This window comes from Cryptotermes secundus, unplaced genomic scaffold (genome assembly GCF_002891405.2).
Source record: "Cryptotermes secundus unplaced genomic scaffold, Csec_1.0 scaffold853, whole genome shotgun sequence".
NCBI lineage: Eukaryota > Metazoa > Arthropoda > Insecta > Blattodea > Kalotermitidae > Cryptotermes > Cryptotermes secundus.
In genome coordinates, this window is record NW_019719373.1 from 241,027 (window position 1) to 254,843 (window position 13,817).

The 13,817-nt window shown below is 44.0% G+C and overlaps 2 protein-coding genes across 4 annotated transcripts in view; one reads left to right on the forward strand and one right to left on the reverse strand.

Annotated features, from left to right (window-relative positions):
* LOC111865336 overlaps positions 1-13,817 on the reverse strand; it is a 385,756-nt gene that overhangs the window by 69,183 nt on the left and 302,756 nt on the right. The window lies entirely within an intron of this gene.
* LOC111865356 (fringe glycosyltransferase) overlaps positions 1-13,817 on the forward strand; it is a 151,719-nt gene that overhangs the window by 34,018 nt on the left and 103,884 nt on the right. The window contains exon 3 of the mRNA XM_023853307.2: positions 12,720-12,768. Within this exon, the coding sequence (XP_023709075.1) occupies positions 12,720-12,768 (49 nt within the window). The remainder of the gene's footprint in view (positions 1-12,719; positions 12,769-13,817) is intronic.

Genomic DNA, 13,817 nt, shown 5'->3' on the forward strand with positions numbered 1-13,817 from the left:
AAAATTACCTAATGATGAGATTAATAATTCGTACTCCACGCCGAATATTACAGTGATCAAGGAGGATTATATGCCTAGAGCATGTAGCACGTATGAGGGAAGTGACAAATGTATGCGAAATTTTGCTGTTAAAACCCGAAAGAAACTGGTCGCTTGGAGACGTTGAGAGTAGATAAACAAATAGTGCGTCACGATGTGGAGTGTATTCAGCTGGCTCAGGATAGGATTTAGTGTTGGGATCTTGTGAACACGGTGATGAAACTTCGGGTTTTATAAAAGGCGTGAGTTTCTTACCGTGTGAGCGACTATTAGCTTGTCTGCTTGAAGTTACTGTATCACGGACTGATGTCAGGGCGAGAGACCAAGTTCCCCACCCGTTCACTACAGAGTACTGTTCAAATCTGAGCCTTATGTCGCTGTTGCCCCGAACTATCCAATTATCCGTGTTGATCATTGGAACACGCTTTTCTGCTGGTGGCGCCGAGTTTTGTTTTACATGGAGCTAACGCGGGTGCGTCTTCGCTCGGTCGATAAGAATACGAGCCCCCGTGGGTCCTGAAATGTTCACTCCACATACCCACTCGTGAGGGCGCCCAAGCTTACGTTGCACTCGGTGGGGAATTTACGGCTTGTTAGTGACTAGTAGCTGATGGTTTCTCACTTGGCCAAGGGATTCCCATTCTTTTCATGGCCTTATTCACAAGATGCCACCGCTGGCCCCTATCCTGCCCTACACGCACATCCCATTCTGTGACATCTATTTCAGTACCGTGCTATCCTTTCATCTATGTCTAGGTCTCTCAAGTAGTTGTTTTACTGGGAGTTTAGTGTGTCGGCACAATTGGGAGATTTGTGATGTTAGCGGAAGAGGTGCAGATAACTACACACCGTTGTACGTAAATGGTTAATTTCATTTTCATTTCTGTCGAATATGAAACTAGCTAACTTCATGGAGCAAAGCCCTTCTTGAGAAACCGCCATTTGTGCAGCTACTCAAGTTTTTCTCTGCATTTTATGGAACCCGAAGGTTCATTACCGTGTTCACAAGAGCTCCACTGGTTCCCATCCTGAGCCAGATCGATCCAGTCCATACCATCCCATCCTATCCCTAAAATCCATTTTAATATTATCTACCCATCAAAGTCTTGGTTTTCCTAATGGTCTCTTTCCTTCTGGCTTTCCCACCAATATCCTATATGCATTCCGTTTCGCCCCATTCGTGCTACACGCCCTGTCCATCTCATCCTCCTTGACTTGATTACTCTAATTATACTTCGCGAAATATAGAAGTTATGAAGCTCCTCATTATGCAGTTTTCTCCGACCTCCTGTCACTTCATCTCTTTTCGGTCCAAATATTCTCCTCAGCACCCTGTTCTCAAACACCCTCAGTCTATGTTCCTCCATTAATGTCAGAGACCAAATTTCACGCCCATACAGAACCACGGGCAAAATTATAGTTTTATGTATTCTAATTTTTATGTTTTTGGACAGCAGACGGGAAGAGAAAAGGTTTTGGACTGAATGGTAACAAGCATTACCTGAATTTGGTCTCCAGCTAATTTCCACCTGAATCGGGTTTTGATTTGTTGGAGTTGTCGAACATGAAAGTGAAAATCTTAATTCTGGATTGGGTGGATCACACAGGACTCCTTGGACCACACACAGAAACGGGACAGGACAGAATACGGGCTGAACCTGTTGTGGGCCCCTCGTCTCGCATGTCTGTCTGGTCACTGGAAATTGCAGCTGCTATTTTCTGAGGGCAATTTCATAAACATTGCATATGTAAAAGAAAGAGTTCAGCCAGTTTTTGTCACTTCTAACAGTCTTCCTCCCACACTGCCATCTTCCATCCAGTTTTGTTGCCTACTTTTTTTTTAATTCACTTATGCAAGTTCCATATACAGCAGCAGTCGATAGAGTTCACATGTGTGAATGTACTGTCAGTCGAAAACATCTTTAAGGTTGCGTTGTCATCAGATAGTGACGTAGGTCGGTACGTCATCAGTAGGTTTCAAGATTCTGTTCGATCGGAGAATCTCACAGTGGCGATCCTCTGGGTCATAATGTCTTTTAGTTAGGTAGAAGTCCACCGACGATTCGAGCGAACGTATGGTATCCTTCTTCAAGGTCGAAGAGTAAACCAAACAATAATCAGCGAGCACCTCTCTGCTTGCCTTCTTCTTGCTGGTTTGTTGTTTTTCAAGTGCTGCCTCTATCGGAATTTACGAGAATTTGTTGCTCCTGACGAGGAGAGTACATTACACTCCTTTTTTATATAATGTTCTTTATACGAATTAAGAGAGACTTCTTACAGCTGAATTTTTCATATGTCGGTGTTTTGTTTTAGGTAATTTTATTTAGAGAAACGAACTTGTAGCTCCCTTGTCGAATATTTTTATCCGTAAATCTTGTACGTACCCTGCCATTTTGAGACAAAAATAGTTTCACCATCAGGTTTCACACAGTTACTCCAAGGCTCTTCTTGAATGAATGAAGGATGAATGTATAAGGGGTGGGCCTTCTCGGCCCTTGCACCGCGATCTACAGTGTTGTATTGTGCTTTACTCTGAGGCTTGATGTTTCTAGTTGTATACTGTAACGCTCCAATTTCCTTGAGCGGCAGGAATATAAAAGTAAAAGTAAAGCTATCCCTGTAACAGGCCGTGGAGGCCCATAGGGTTGTGAGATGTTGAGGTTCCCACATTATCTAGAGCAGTGTTCCGCAACCTTCTTCTACTCGCGGCACACCATGAAGTATCCCTGACTCAACACGGCACACCAAAATGTTATTCCCCTCAAAAACGCATAATATCAGACAATATAAATACGTAACGTGATCAACTTATTACTATAATATTATTATACTGTTAATTTATTATCATTAAACAGAAATCGACTCGTGCGTTTATTAACAATTAATGAACTTCAGTTCACCGTAGAGTGTGGAAAATACACTTCGATTACTATTAAAGTAAGTACAGTAATTCTACTCATGCCTTCAGTGTGATACTTGCGCCTGCGTAGCTGCACACAGGCGACTGATCCGTGGTGGAATCGTTGACAACGCAAGTCTCATTTCTTCATCGATGGGTTTGAGCCGCTTCATCTTTGATGTTTTAATTTCAGTTAACGTCGAGAAGCCCAGTTCACACAAATATGTAGTTGCAAATGGCAATAACACATTAACTGCCATCTCGGAGATAGCCGGGTATCCACTCCTTATTGCCAACCAAAACGTATCCAAAGGCACTTCTAGAAGTTTTAGTTTCAATGTTCTGTCTGCTTTTAAATCTGCGAGTTCCTCTTGTATATTAATGGAAGCTGTATGTAGTAGGAGTGTAGTGTGTTCTGATTCCATTTCCTGACACAAAACGGAAGAAATCCGCGAATTTAGGGGCCGCGATTTGATGAGGTTCACGACTTTTACTACTTCGTCCAGCACAACTTTCAGAGAAGATGGCAAAGACTTAGCAACAATGGCTTCGCGATGAATGAGACAATGATCGTATCGTATGTTAGGATTTACTTTGCATACTTTAGCTACAAATCCTTTGACACGGCCTGTCATAGAAACGGCTCCGTCTGTTAGGATTTACTTTGCGTACTTTAGCTACAAATCCTTTAACACGGCCTGTCATAGAAACGGCTCCGTCTGTTAGGATTTACTTTGCGTACTTTAGCTACAAATCCTTTAACACGGCCTGTCATAGAAACGGCACCGTCTGTTAGGATTTACTTTGCGTACTTTAGCTACAAATCCTTTAACACGGCCTGTCATAGAAGCGGCCCCGTCTGTTAGGATTTACTTTGCGTACTTTAGCTACAAATCCTTTAACACGGCCTGTCATAGAAGCGGCCCCGTCTGTACAAACACTAACGCAATCCTTCCATCTTAATTCATTATGTAACACATATTCATTAGTGACACGAAATACTTCTTCACCGGTGGCTCGCTCGGGAAGTTCTTTGCAAAAAAAGAAATTTGTTGCAATTACATCTCCATCGATGTATCGAATGTAAGCAAGAAGTTGTGCGTGGCCGCTAATATCGGTGGACTCGTCGATCTGAAGCGAGAACTTTTGACTGCTGTTGATTTTCTCCTTCGTTGTTTAGAATATATTTGAAAACGTTACGTTTTTAATTTTTATTGTACAAGTCCTTCAATTACACGTTTCAGAGAAAAGACCAGATTTGTCTTTAAAATTTGATCGCTTTCTTAAATTAAGGAGAAATCCCGAGAAGGAAAATGGTGACGCTTGCTAAGTACGCGAAGGTTCTAGAGCTCTTCTTACCAATACGTGCTCCAGTAAGATGTTCTGTTGGCCGCGCCATAGCTCAAGCGGTTAGTCGCTGGCTTCCCACTGCGGCGGCCCGGGTCTGGTCAAGTGGAATTTGTGGTGGACAAAGTTGCGCTGTGACAGGTTTTCTCCGAGTACTTTGGTTTCCCCTGCCAATCTTCATTCCACCAATTGCTCCACAATCACCCTCACCTATCATCTCGGGCTGGTACAATAGGCCAGAAGTGGCCGCAGTACAAGGGACTCATAGCAATAAAAAAAAAAAAAGACGTTCGTTTCGGCGCCCTCCCTCCGAGTAACTGTATTCGTTCTAGTTTTATATTAATTGTAGAGTTTGGCTTTCAGGCACAGCGCATGCGCCTGAGCTGTAATAACCAAAGATAAATGATTACACACCTATAAGATACACACTGGAGTCCCAAACAAAAGAAAAGAAATCAGATACCAGAGGAATGCTCCAGTCCTGATTGAGTTTACATTGTTCTGATGGTTACCATTGATTAAACCACAGAGCGAAAGATGTTAAAATTACAATCAATCAATTGACATCAACTATTAATCACAGTACTGAATACCATATATACCAGGACATAGAAGCCAAGTTTTTTTTTGTGTAAAATAGGGTCACGCGGTAGCGTAGTTGGTTGAGGCACTATGCCACATGCCGGAAGGTCCCGGGTTCGAATCCCGATGAGGTCATTGGATTTTTTAATTGACCTAATTCTTCCAGCCGCACTGTGGCCCTGGGATCGACTCAGCCCCTAACAGAAACGAGTACCAGGAATCATCCTGGGGGTATACGGTGACGGCGCTTACAACCTCAGCACCATCTGTGAGCCAGTTGTTTAGAAAATGCGCTAGCATCGACGTCTCACAACCCTATGGGCCTCCACAGCCTGTTACAGGGGTTACATTTTACGTTTTTTACTCTATTTACAAATTGCCAGCTGCTCGGTCCTGTTTCTTTGTCCTCGGGCAGTGATATGGACGTCACGTGAATTTGTGTTTCAACATAAAATGGCTGGAAATGCCGTAAGAGACGAACATCGTTACTGGACTCATAATATGCAGCCATCTTATTCTTGTTCTTGCCTTCTTCCGTTTTGAATTTGTGTGACAGCTTGTGATTACTAGGTCTGATTCATGAATTCTCGTCCCAGAACTGGTCTTTATCTTCTCTTTCTAGGCTAAATCCTAGGCCTGTAATAGAGTCATAACTTCGGTAATCTGTTTGGATGCATTTTCGCTGCACATCTGCTCCATCTTGTCCCGATAAACCTTTAACCTTAGTTTGAACTTACAATGTCTCCCTTATGTCTGTATCCTTTTGTGTGGTCCCACCGGTGATGTATGAAATTTCGTGAATGCTGCTTCGAAACGTCGGTCGGCTGTACACTGGTTAAACAAAGGGATGATAGGATAACATAACACATTATGGTACGTGAACTTTTCTTCTTGTGACACACCGACACTTTGAACATCATTTTCACATGAATTGTTTATGTGGTCTCACTTCTACGCGTTTCAGCAGCAGATGCAGAGGAGACTGGCCGAAGCGACGTGTGGATACTGGAAAATGTTATTTTCCGAAATTTTTGATGACTGTATTATGATACTAATTTGACGCAACTGAGTGACTGCCGTCAGAGATGTTTTAGACAAGGCCCGTACTGGCTCCCTGACAGTTTATGGTGCGTTGTTTAGTTTTCGACCGTGTCCTGTCATCAGGTTCATTCTATAACCTGTGGAATTCAAAAGAATGCATATTATTTTCACAGTTTATAACATGGGTTGTACTTTATGTGCACGTGTCTGTCCCTTCTCTGTAAATGGAGCACACATTTGGTCCGCCATTCAGAATTACATTTTTAAAGAAGTTACCGCACGGTGCCTAAAACATCTTTAGGATTACTTCAACAGATGGTCATATATGTATACATTGCTAGCCGTTGTATAGCAATGGATGCGTTCTGATTCCAAATATTCCGGCCTTAGGCGGCACGCCACAATAATATACAGCGAAGCCGGTATAGCGACTGGCTACGGACTGGACAACCGAGGGGTCGGAGTTCGAGTCCCGGTAGAGAAGAATTTTCTCCACGTCCAGACGGGCTCTAGGGTCCACCTAAGCTCTATCCAATGGGTACCGCGGGCTCTTTTCCCAGGGGTAAAGCGGCAGGGTTGTGAAACTGACCACTCACCTCCAACTAGTGCCGAGGTCAAGAAAATGTGGATCTATATTTCTCCCCCATACGCTTTCATGGCATAGTGCTTAATTAAGCACAGGGAAAACTTTACCTTACATATAATTACGTTTTCATTAGAAAGTTACCAGATTTAGAGATCGCCTCTATGGTCCAATGGTTCCTGCTTACAGATCAAGAGGTCCCGGGGTCGATTCCCGGCGCTACCAGATTTTCTGAGAACTGGCGGGTCTGGAGTCCAATCAGCCTCGTGGGGATAATTGAGGAGCTATTTCAAGGAAATAGCGGCTCCGGTCTAGGAAACCGAGATTAACAACAATGGGGTTCCATTGCGCTGACCACGCAACACCCTCTATCCGCTAATTTTGGCACTAACTTCGCCGACAAGCGGCGGTCGCTCGGTCGGTATAGTTCGCCTGCGGACTGCAGGCCATGGAGTTTGTTTTGAGGGAACCAAAGTCTCCATAGCACACACAGGCTGCCTACTCAGGGTGTTACCCGATATGCTTTAGGCAGATGGCATGAGCGGTGCTCAGCAATCCTTGACTTTAGTTTGGCACTGGCCCCTTTTTCTTTATTGCTAGTGGGGTGGGACTAAGTCCCTTGTACTGCGGCCACTTCTGGCCTATTGTACCAGCCCCAGATGATAGGTGAGGGTGATTGTGGAGCAATTGGTGGAATGAAGATTGGCAAGGGAAACCGAAGTACTAGGAGAAAACCTGCCCCAGCGCCAGTTTGTCCACCGCAAATCCCACTTGACCAGAACCGGGATCGAACCCGGGCCGCCGCGGTGGGAAGCCAGCGACTAACCGCTTGAGCTCTGGCACGGCCCGGCACTGANATTATATTATATATATTATTATATATTATATAATAATTAATATATAATAATATATCATATATTATATATGGTTATATATATTATTATATATAACGAAGATGATACTGGCAGATTAATTTTTTTTTAAGTAGTCCATATCTCAGACAGCGAATGTCTGCAGTGGGGCACTTTCTGGTCCTTGTGATGTGAACAACATGCTCCTGTTCCTTTCTAAGCCTAACAAGTGCGTGAAGTCACATCTGCTGGAGATAAGTCGTGGGAAAGCTGGAGAAAAAGACGAAATATTTATTGGTCTCCACTGCCTGTGCCTGTCATCTGTCCCCCCCTCCCCCACCCCAGTTAGAATACTAGAGCGGCTGTCGCTTGGAAGGAATTCGAAGCCACTAAAACGCACATGTGAAGGATTAACAGCTTCTGGGCAAACACTCGTGTTTATTATACTACAAGAATTAGGGCATAATGCCAGCGTTTAATGCTGGTACGTACCACTTGCTATAACACTACGAAACTCTGAACTTTTCCCATAGAACATGTTTAATTTTTCATATGGTTCGCACAATAAACAACGATTATTCCCTTATAAGTCGATGACAGTGGGCGCTCGGTCTAAAGCATGAAATGTCTTCGCTAGCTCGATCGTGGGTTCGAATCCCACTCAAGACATGGATGTTTGCGTTTGTTCTGTTTGTGTTGTCCTTTGTAGGTAGCGTCCTTGCGTTGAGCTGATCCTCCCGTCCAAGGAGTCCTGCCTACTGTCTCAGATTAAGAAACTATCTGAAACGAAGCGTTTCGTGGATGCCCAATGCTCCACGTGAGGAACTGGAATGGAACAGATAGATAGACAGAAACCAGACAGATAGATAGATAGATAGATAGATAGATAGATAGATAGATAGATAGATAGTTTGATTGATTCATTGATTCTCTTATACGGCGTCAGCCGGTTGGTCGTCCTCATGGAGACACGATGTTTCCTGTGAGGTACGAACTGACTTTATATATTGCATGTTATTTAGATGAATTTCAGGCTTGGAAGGTTTAATTGTGCGGAGAGAAACACGCATCCAGCCCACATGTGGTGAGATGTACAGATGAGATTACGTTTCGGGAGATGACAAGTTCTGATGACTTTTCTGCTAAATTAAATAGACGAAAGCGCTGACATTTATATCTAACCTTCATGCCATTAAAAGGAATTATGAGCAACTTAGCGAGGCGGTAGTGTTACTGTGTTTTGTGAGTCAAGGTTCGTTTGTTCCGAAACAAGTCAACCAAGCAGTAAGTGCCTCATTCCAAGCAGACGACCCCAGCCTGAAATATGTCTCAATTATAAAATTTCAAACAATGCACTAGCTAGATAAAGATGAGTGGTCAGCTTCACGCTTCGCCTCCTTTATCCCTGGGAAAAGAATTCGCAGTGATCATTGAACAGAAGGATGTACTGGTCTCAGATGCTGTTTGGGCACAATGGAAGTGAATTAACGCGACGCCGTGTGGTCTGGTATAGACGATTCGGAGGACTCTGTTGTCTCTATATTCCTGGTAGAACAAGCTGCACTGACTCGGTGCCATTTACTATTCTTGTTGAGGCACTATGCTGCAAGCCAGAAGGTCGCGGGTTCAAGTCCCGATGAGGTCATTGGATTTTTTTTTTCCAATATACCTAATCCTTCCAGCCGCACTATGGTCCTGGAGTCGACCAAAACTCTAACAGAAATTAATATCAGGAATCTTCCTGGGAGTAAAGGTTGGCCGGCGCGTAAGGCTGACAACCTCACCGCCATCTGTGAGCCGATTATGTACAGAAAATGTGTGGGAGCCTCGACGTCTCACAACCCTATGAGCCTCCACGGCCTGTTACAGGGATAACTTTACTTTTTTACTCCGAACCATGGGCACAGCAGGGTCCTCAAAGGCGCTGCTAAATGCCTCTCAGGCTACACGGTGTCACATCCCAGAAGACTGTAATGTTCATAGTGATCGGCGTGCCATCTCACAGAGAAACCCGTCCCTACTGCGAATGAACGAGCGGCTTTATCCCACTCTTGCTGTGAGTCTTCAGTTTCTGAGCTGAGTTACGCAGCTGTAGGTATTTTTTGTATGTCCAGAGGGAAATTTTTATAGTAGTCTTGTGATGGGGGCGGGCTGTGACCCATGCCCTTCACACTTGTTATCTTGTGGGCTCCCCCTCAAGTGTCTCCTGCACTAATTCGTCGTTTTTGTGGCAGCATTCACATGTCATCTCTGTCCTTCTCTGGGTTATGTATCACATTCTCGGAAGGCAATGAGTAAAAGTGTAGAATGGCGGTTAGGGACGTGATCCGTGCTTAACAAAAGCGACGTAAGTGTAAGTCTGTTCATTACTCTTTTTTTTCCCTGGATTTTTTCGACCTTGAAAATGGAGGCGATACAATGCTTCGAAACCTTAGTGATCTACCATACTTTACTGTGTTGAAATCTACAGAGGTTGTTCTTTTCACCTCAAAACTAGCAAAATGACGAACTGAATAATTTCGAAAATAATCAATGTGACACAATGTGTTTCCTGTGAGGTACAGATTGCATTACTGTACATCACCTAAGTGAATTCTAGGCTTTAGTGTTACCGGGTTTAACGTAAAGTTGTCCCTGGCTTAGTTAAGGACGTATGGCGAAGTGGAGGCATAGCTCCACGCATTCATAACCTCTTCACTGGATGTTCATGAGCGGTCACTTTCACGCCTCGGCCGCTTTATCTTCTCTGGGTAGAAGGGAGAATATCCGTTCATGGGAATCCACACCGATTTCTCTGTCGTCCATTTTAGTAATTGTACTGACTATTGTATATATATATATATAATATTATTTTGTTATATATATTATTTTATATAATAAACAGTCACTTCTAGGACCATATGCCACTCTTGTGCGCACAGAACGTCCCCGTATACGAGCTCTGTCTTCATCGTTTTTGGCGTTGGAGGACATACTCCATCGACATGTTATCACGCGAGCATATTAAGGCAAGAAACGTCAGCATTTCGCTTGGAGACACGACCACAACTAATCAACACTATGGAACAGAGTCCTTTTTGAGAAGATGATAGTTGCCCAGCTTCTGAGGAAATTCCCAGCACGTCATTGAACCCCAAGTTGCATTAGCGTGCTCACGGGAGCCGCCAGTGGTCAGTGCCCTGAATCCACCCCCTGCCGTCTTGTTAGATTAAGATAAATTTCCATATTCTCGCATCCAAGCCGAGGCCCTCATACTGGGACACTGGACCTGGTCCAACGTCCGGTATTCTCGAAAGTAGAGAAAACAGCGTTTCGGAAAACGGATCTGTTTGTCTCACCTACTGGACGATGGATTAAGTCCAAAAAGCCAGTTTATACACCATCGTCAGAACCCTTCAGAATCTACAGGACTTTCCTACCCAAACTCCTCACGTACGTGCTCTGGTGCATGCTACACAACCTGCCTATCTCATCCTCACTGATTTAATCATTGTAATACTGTTTCGTAAAGATTTCAAATTATGAAGGCCATTATGAAATTGTCTCCGTGCTCGTGTTACATGAGCACCGTGCTCGCAAGCGCTCTCAGCCTGTGTTCCTCTCCTAATTCGAGAGACCACTTTTCACATCCATACGAAAGAACAGGTAAAATTACAGTTTTGTATTGTGATATGACACCTGAAAGCCGGAATATTGGAGCCAGTGCAGAAGTCCATTGCTAGCCAACGGCTCGCCAAGCACACGTTCCCGCAGCAACGAACAGACCCAGAAGTCCATTGATGGGCAACGGTTTGGTAAGCTCGTTCCCATGGCAACAACTAAACACAGAAAAACATGATAGCAGAGGAACTGTAAGACATTGTGACTTATATTAAGTTCTCCCCGGAGGTATAAAAGAGTTAGCTCAGTTCATTCGCGAGTGAGCAGTGATTCTTCTGTCATTCGTCACGGTGGAAGAGAAGACACTCGTGGTCCAGTAAGGAATGGAGCGTGTCCTAGGCAGCCATTGATTGTGAGATGTTGTAATTGGTTGTAATTGTAAAGAAGCGCCAATTAGTCCTATTCAGAGCCCGCTATATTAGTCACGCGAACCCCTCATACGTGACAGTATATTTCAGTACTGACTTTTGTTTTACTTAACAGACGGAAGACAAAAGATTCTGAGCAGAATGGCAGCAGGCATTGCCCGAATTTAATTCTCTCTTAATCACTTTATTTAGTTTGTTAATGCCGTTTCCAGATATTTGAACTTGGCAGATCTAAGAGGATCTGTTGGGTAAGCTTTGTGCCACAACCACAGGATAAATTACTTTTATTTTCGAAATGAACCCTCGTCAGTGGTGACGCCGTTTAGTCTGGTAGAAATTTACCAACGTTTTGGAAGTATACTGCTATTTTCTTGTTGCTTTACATATTCTTCCACCTTGAAGATGGAGACGCGGTATTCCATTGAAGTTTTGGTTTTTAAGGCGTCACATCCCTCATAGAGGACTCTCGCTGACAGTGTTTATCTGCTAATGAAAACTGTTTGTAGCAGTTGGCAGGATATACAGAGGGCCGTTTATAAATCGCAGTAACATAACCGAATAATACGGTATTACAGTTCGCATCGTATTAACAAAAGCAATTCTCTTTCCCCTTCCACCACCATATCTTTCTTTGAGGGAAGGGTCGATCGCGGTAACGTAGTTGGTTAAGGCACTATACTACAAGCTGGAAGGTCGCGGGTTCGATTGCCAATGAGGTCGTTATATTTTTCAGTTGACCTAATCCTTCCAGCCGCACTATGGCCCTGGGGTCGACTCAGCCTCTAACAGAAATGAGTACCGGGAATCTTCCTGGGTGGGTAATAGGGCAACCGGCGCGTAGAGCTGACAATCTCAGCGCCATCTGTGAGTCGATTGTCTAGAAAATGTGGGAGCCTCAGCGTCTCACAGCCCCGTGTGTCTCCACGGCCTGTTACAAGGATACAGAGATATTGGGGTTTTCGGACTTTATCCATCGTCCTGGTTTTAAGATAACTAAGAAAAACACGACGTTTCGGAATCTGGATCTGTTTCCGTCCTCAGGTGAGGGAAAACACCTATTCTGTTGGGTCCCTTAGAATCACTGGACGTCCAGTGATTGAGGCTAGCTCTTTCTTCCGAAACGTCGTGTTTTTCTTAGTTATCTTAAAAACCAGGACGATGGATAAAGTCCGAAAACCCAATATCTCTGTGTGTTATACACCATCGTCAGAATCCTATAGTAACTACTTGTTACAGGGATAGCTTTACCTTTCTATTTCCTATTCTTTAGGCCAGTGATTGTACTGGCAGTGTGACATGTCGTTGTGTGTCTGTCATATTATTGATTTGCCCTGTGTCCTCTCTTTCAGACGTGGTTCTTCACAGACTCGGATGACTTGGAGTACCAAGAAAAGACAAGTAAGTTCTATTTCACAGTTCTCATGATGTGACTGCATAGCGTGGAACGGCACGATAGCTGGAAACTGTTTGGAAGGAATCTGTTGTGGCCTGACTGAGGTACTGTCTCAGCGTATGAGTGGAGGAACTGAGGGAAATCATGAAATAACCGGCGTCACGGCTGCACCAATCCGCTTTTTCACACGTTTCATTCATAAAGGGTGATTAACTCTATAAGGAAGAGCTTTATAAATTGTGCTCTTTAGCGTCTTATTAGGTGGGATAAAATCAAGAAGGATTAGATGGACGGGACATGCAGAACGCATGGAAGCTATAAGAAGTTGGAATTAATTTTTAGTCTTGAAACCATAAGGGAAGAGACAGGTTGCGATATCTGGCGTAAGTGGGAGGATAATATTACAAATGAATTTTAAGGAAATAGGGTGTAAGGCTGTGGACTGGATTCATGTGGCTCAGGTTAGATGCCAGTGGCGGTCTCTTGCGAGCACTGGTTGAACTTCGAGTTTTACAAATGGCGGAGGCTCACAGCTAACAGTTAGGTTAGGTTTTACAGTGGCCACGATGGGATTCTTGCGAGCGAGATTTCTAATACGGCAAAGAAAATATAATCGAAATTTTTCATTTATCGTTGTAGTTCAGTTCACTTGCTGTTTTTTGTGACCTGTGGTGCTCTTTAAGGGCTAGGGCACACCGAGGAAACGGCAACGCAACTCGCGGAAAGACCGAGAAACTCAACTTTCAGGCAACGGAGCATGCCAGTCTTCTCACAGTTGCGTTGCGGCGCGGTTTCCCAGTGTCAGCTGTTCCACGTGGTAGAATCATTAAGTTCGTGGACTGTGGTTTTATCGCATCATATTACAAGGTATTCACATACACTTACACAGATCCACATCGGCCCTCAAAATAGTTGCTGTTGGCCGCTATGCAAGTCTGCCAACGTTGATATAGCTGCCGAAAACATTGCTGAAACATATTGGCAGTAAATTCCCGTACGGCGCTTTGCGGCCATCACGCAAACTTATTGACCGTGGTAGTGTAACGCGCGTCAG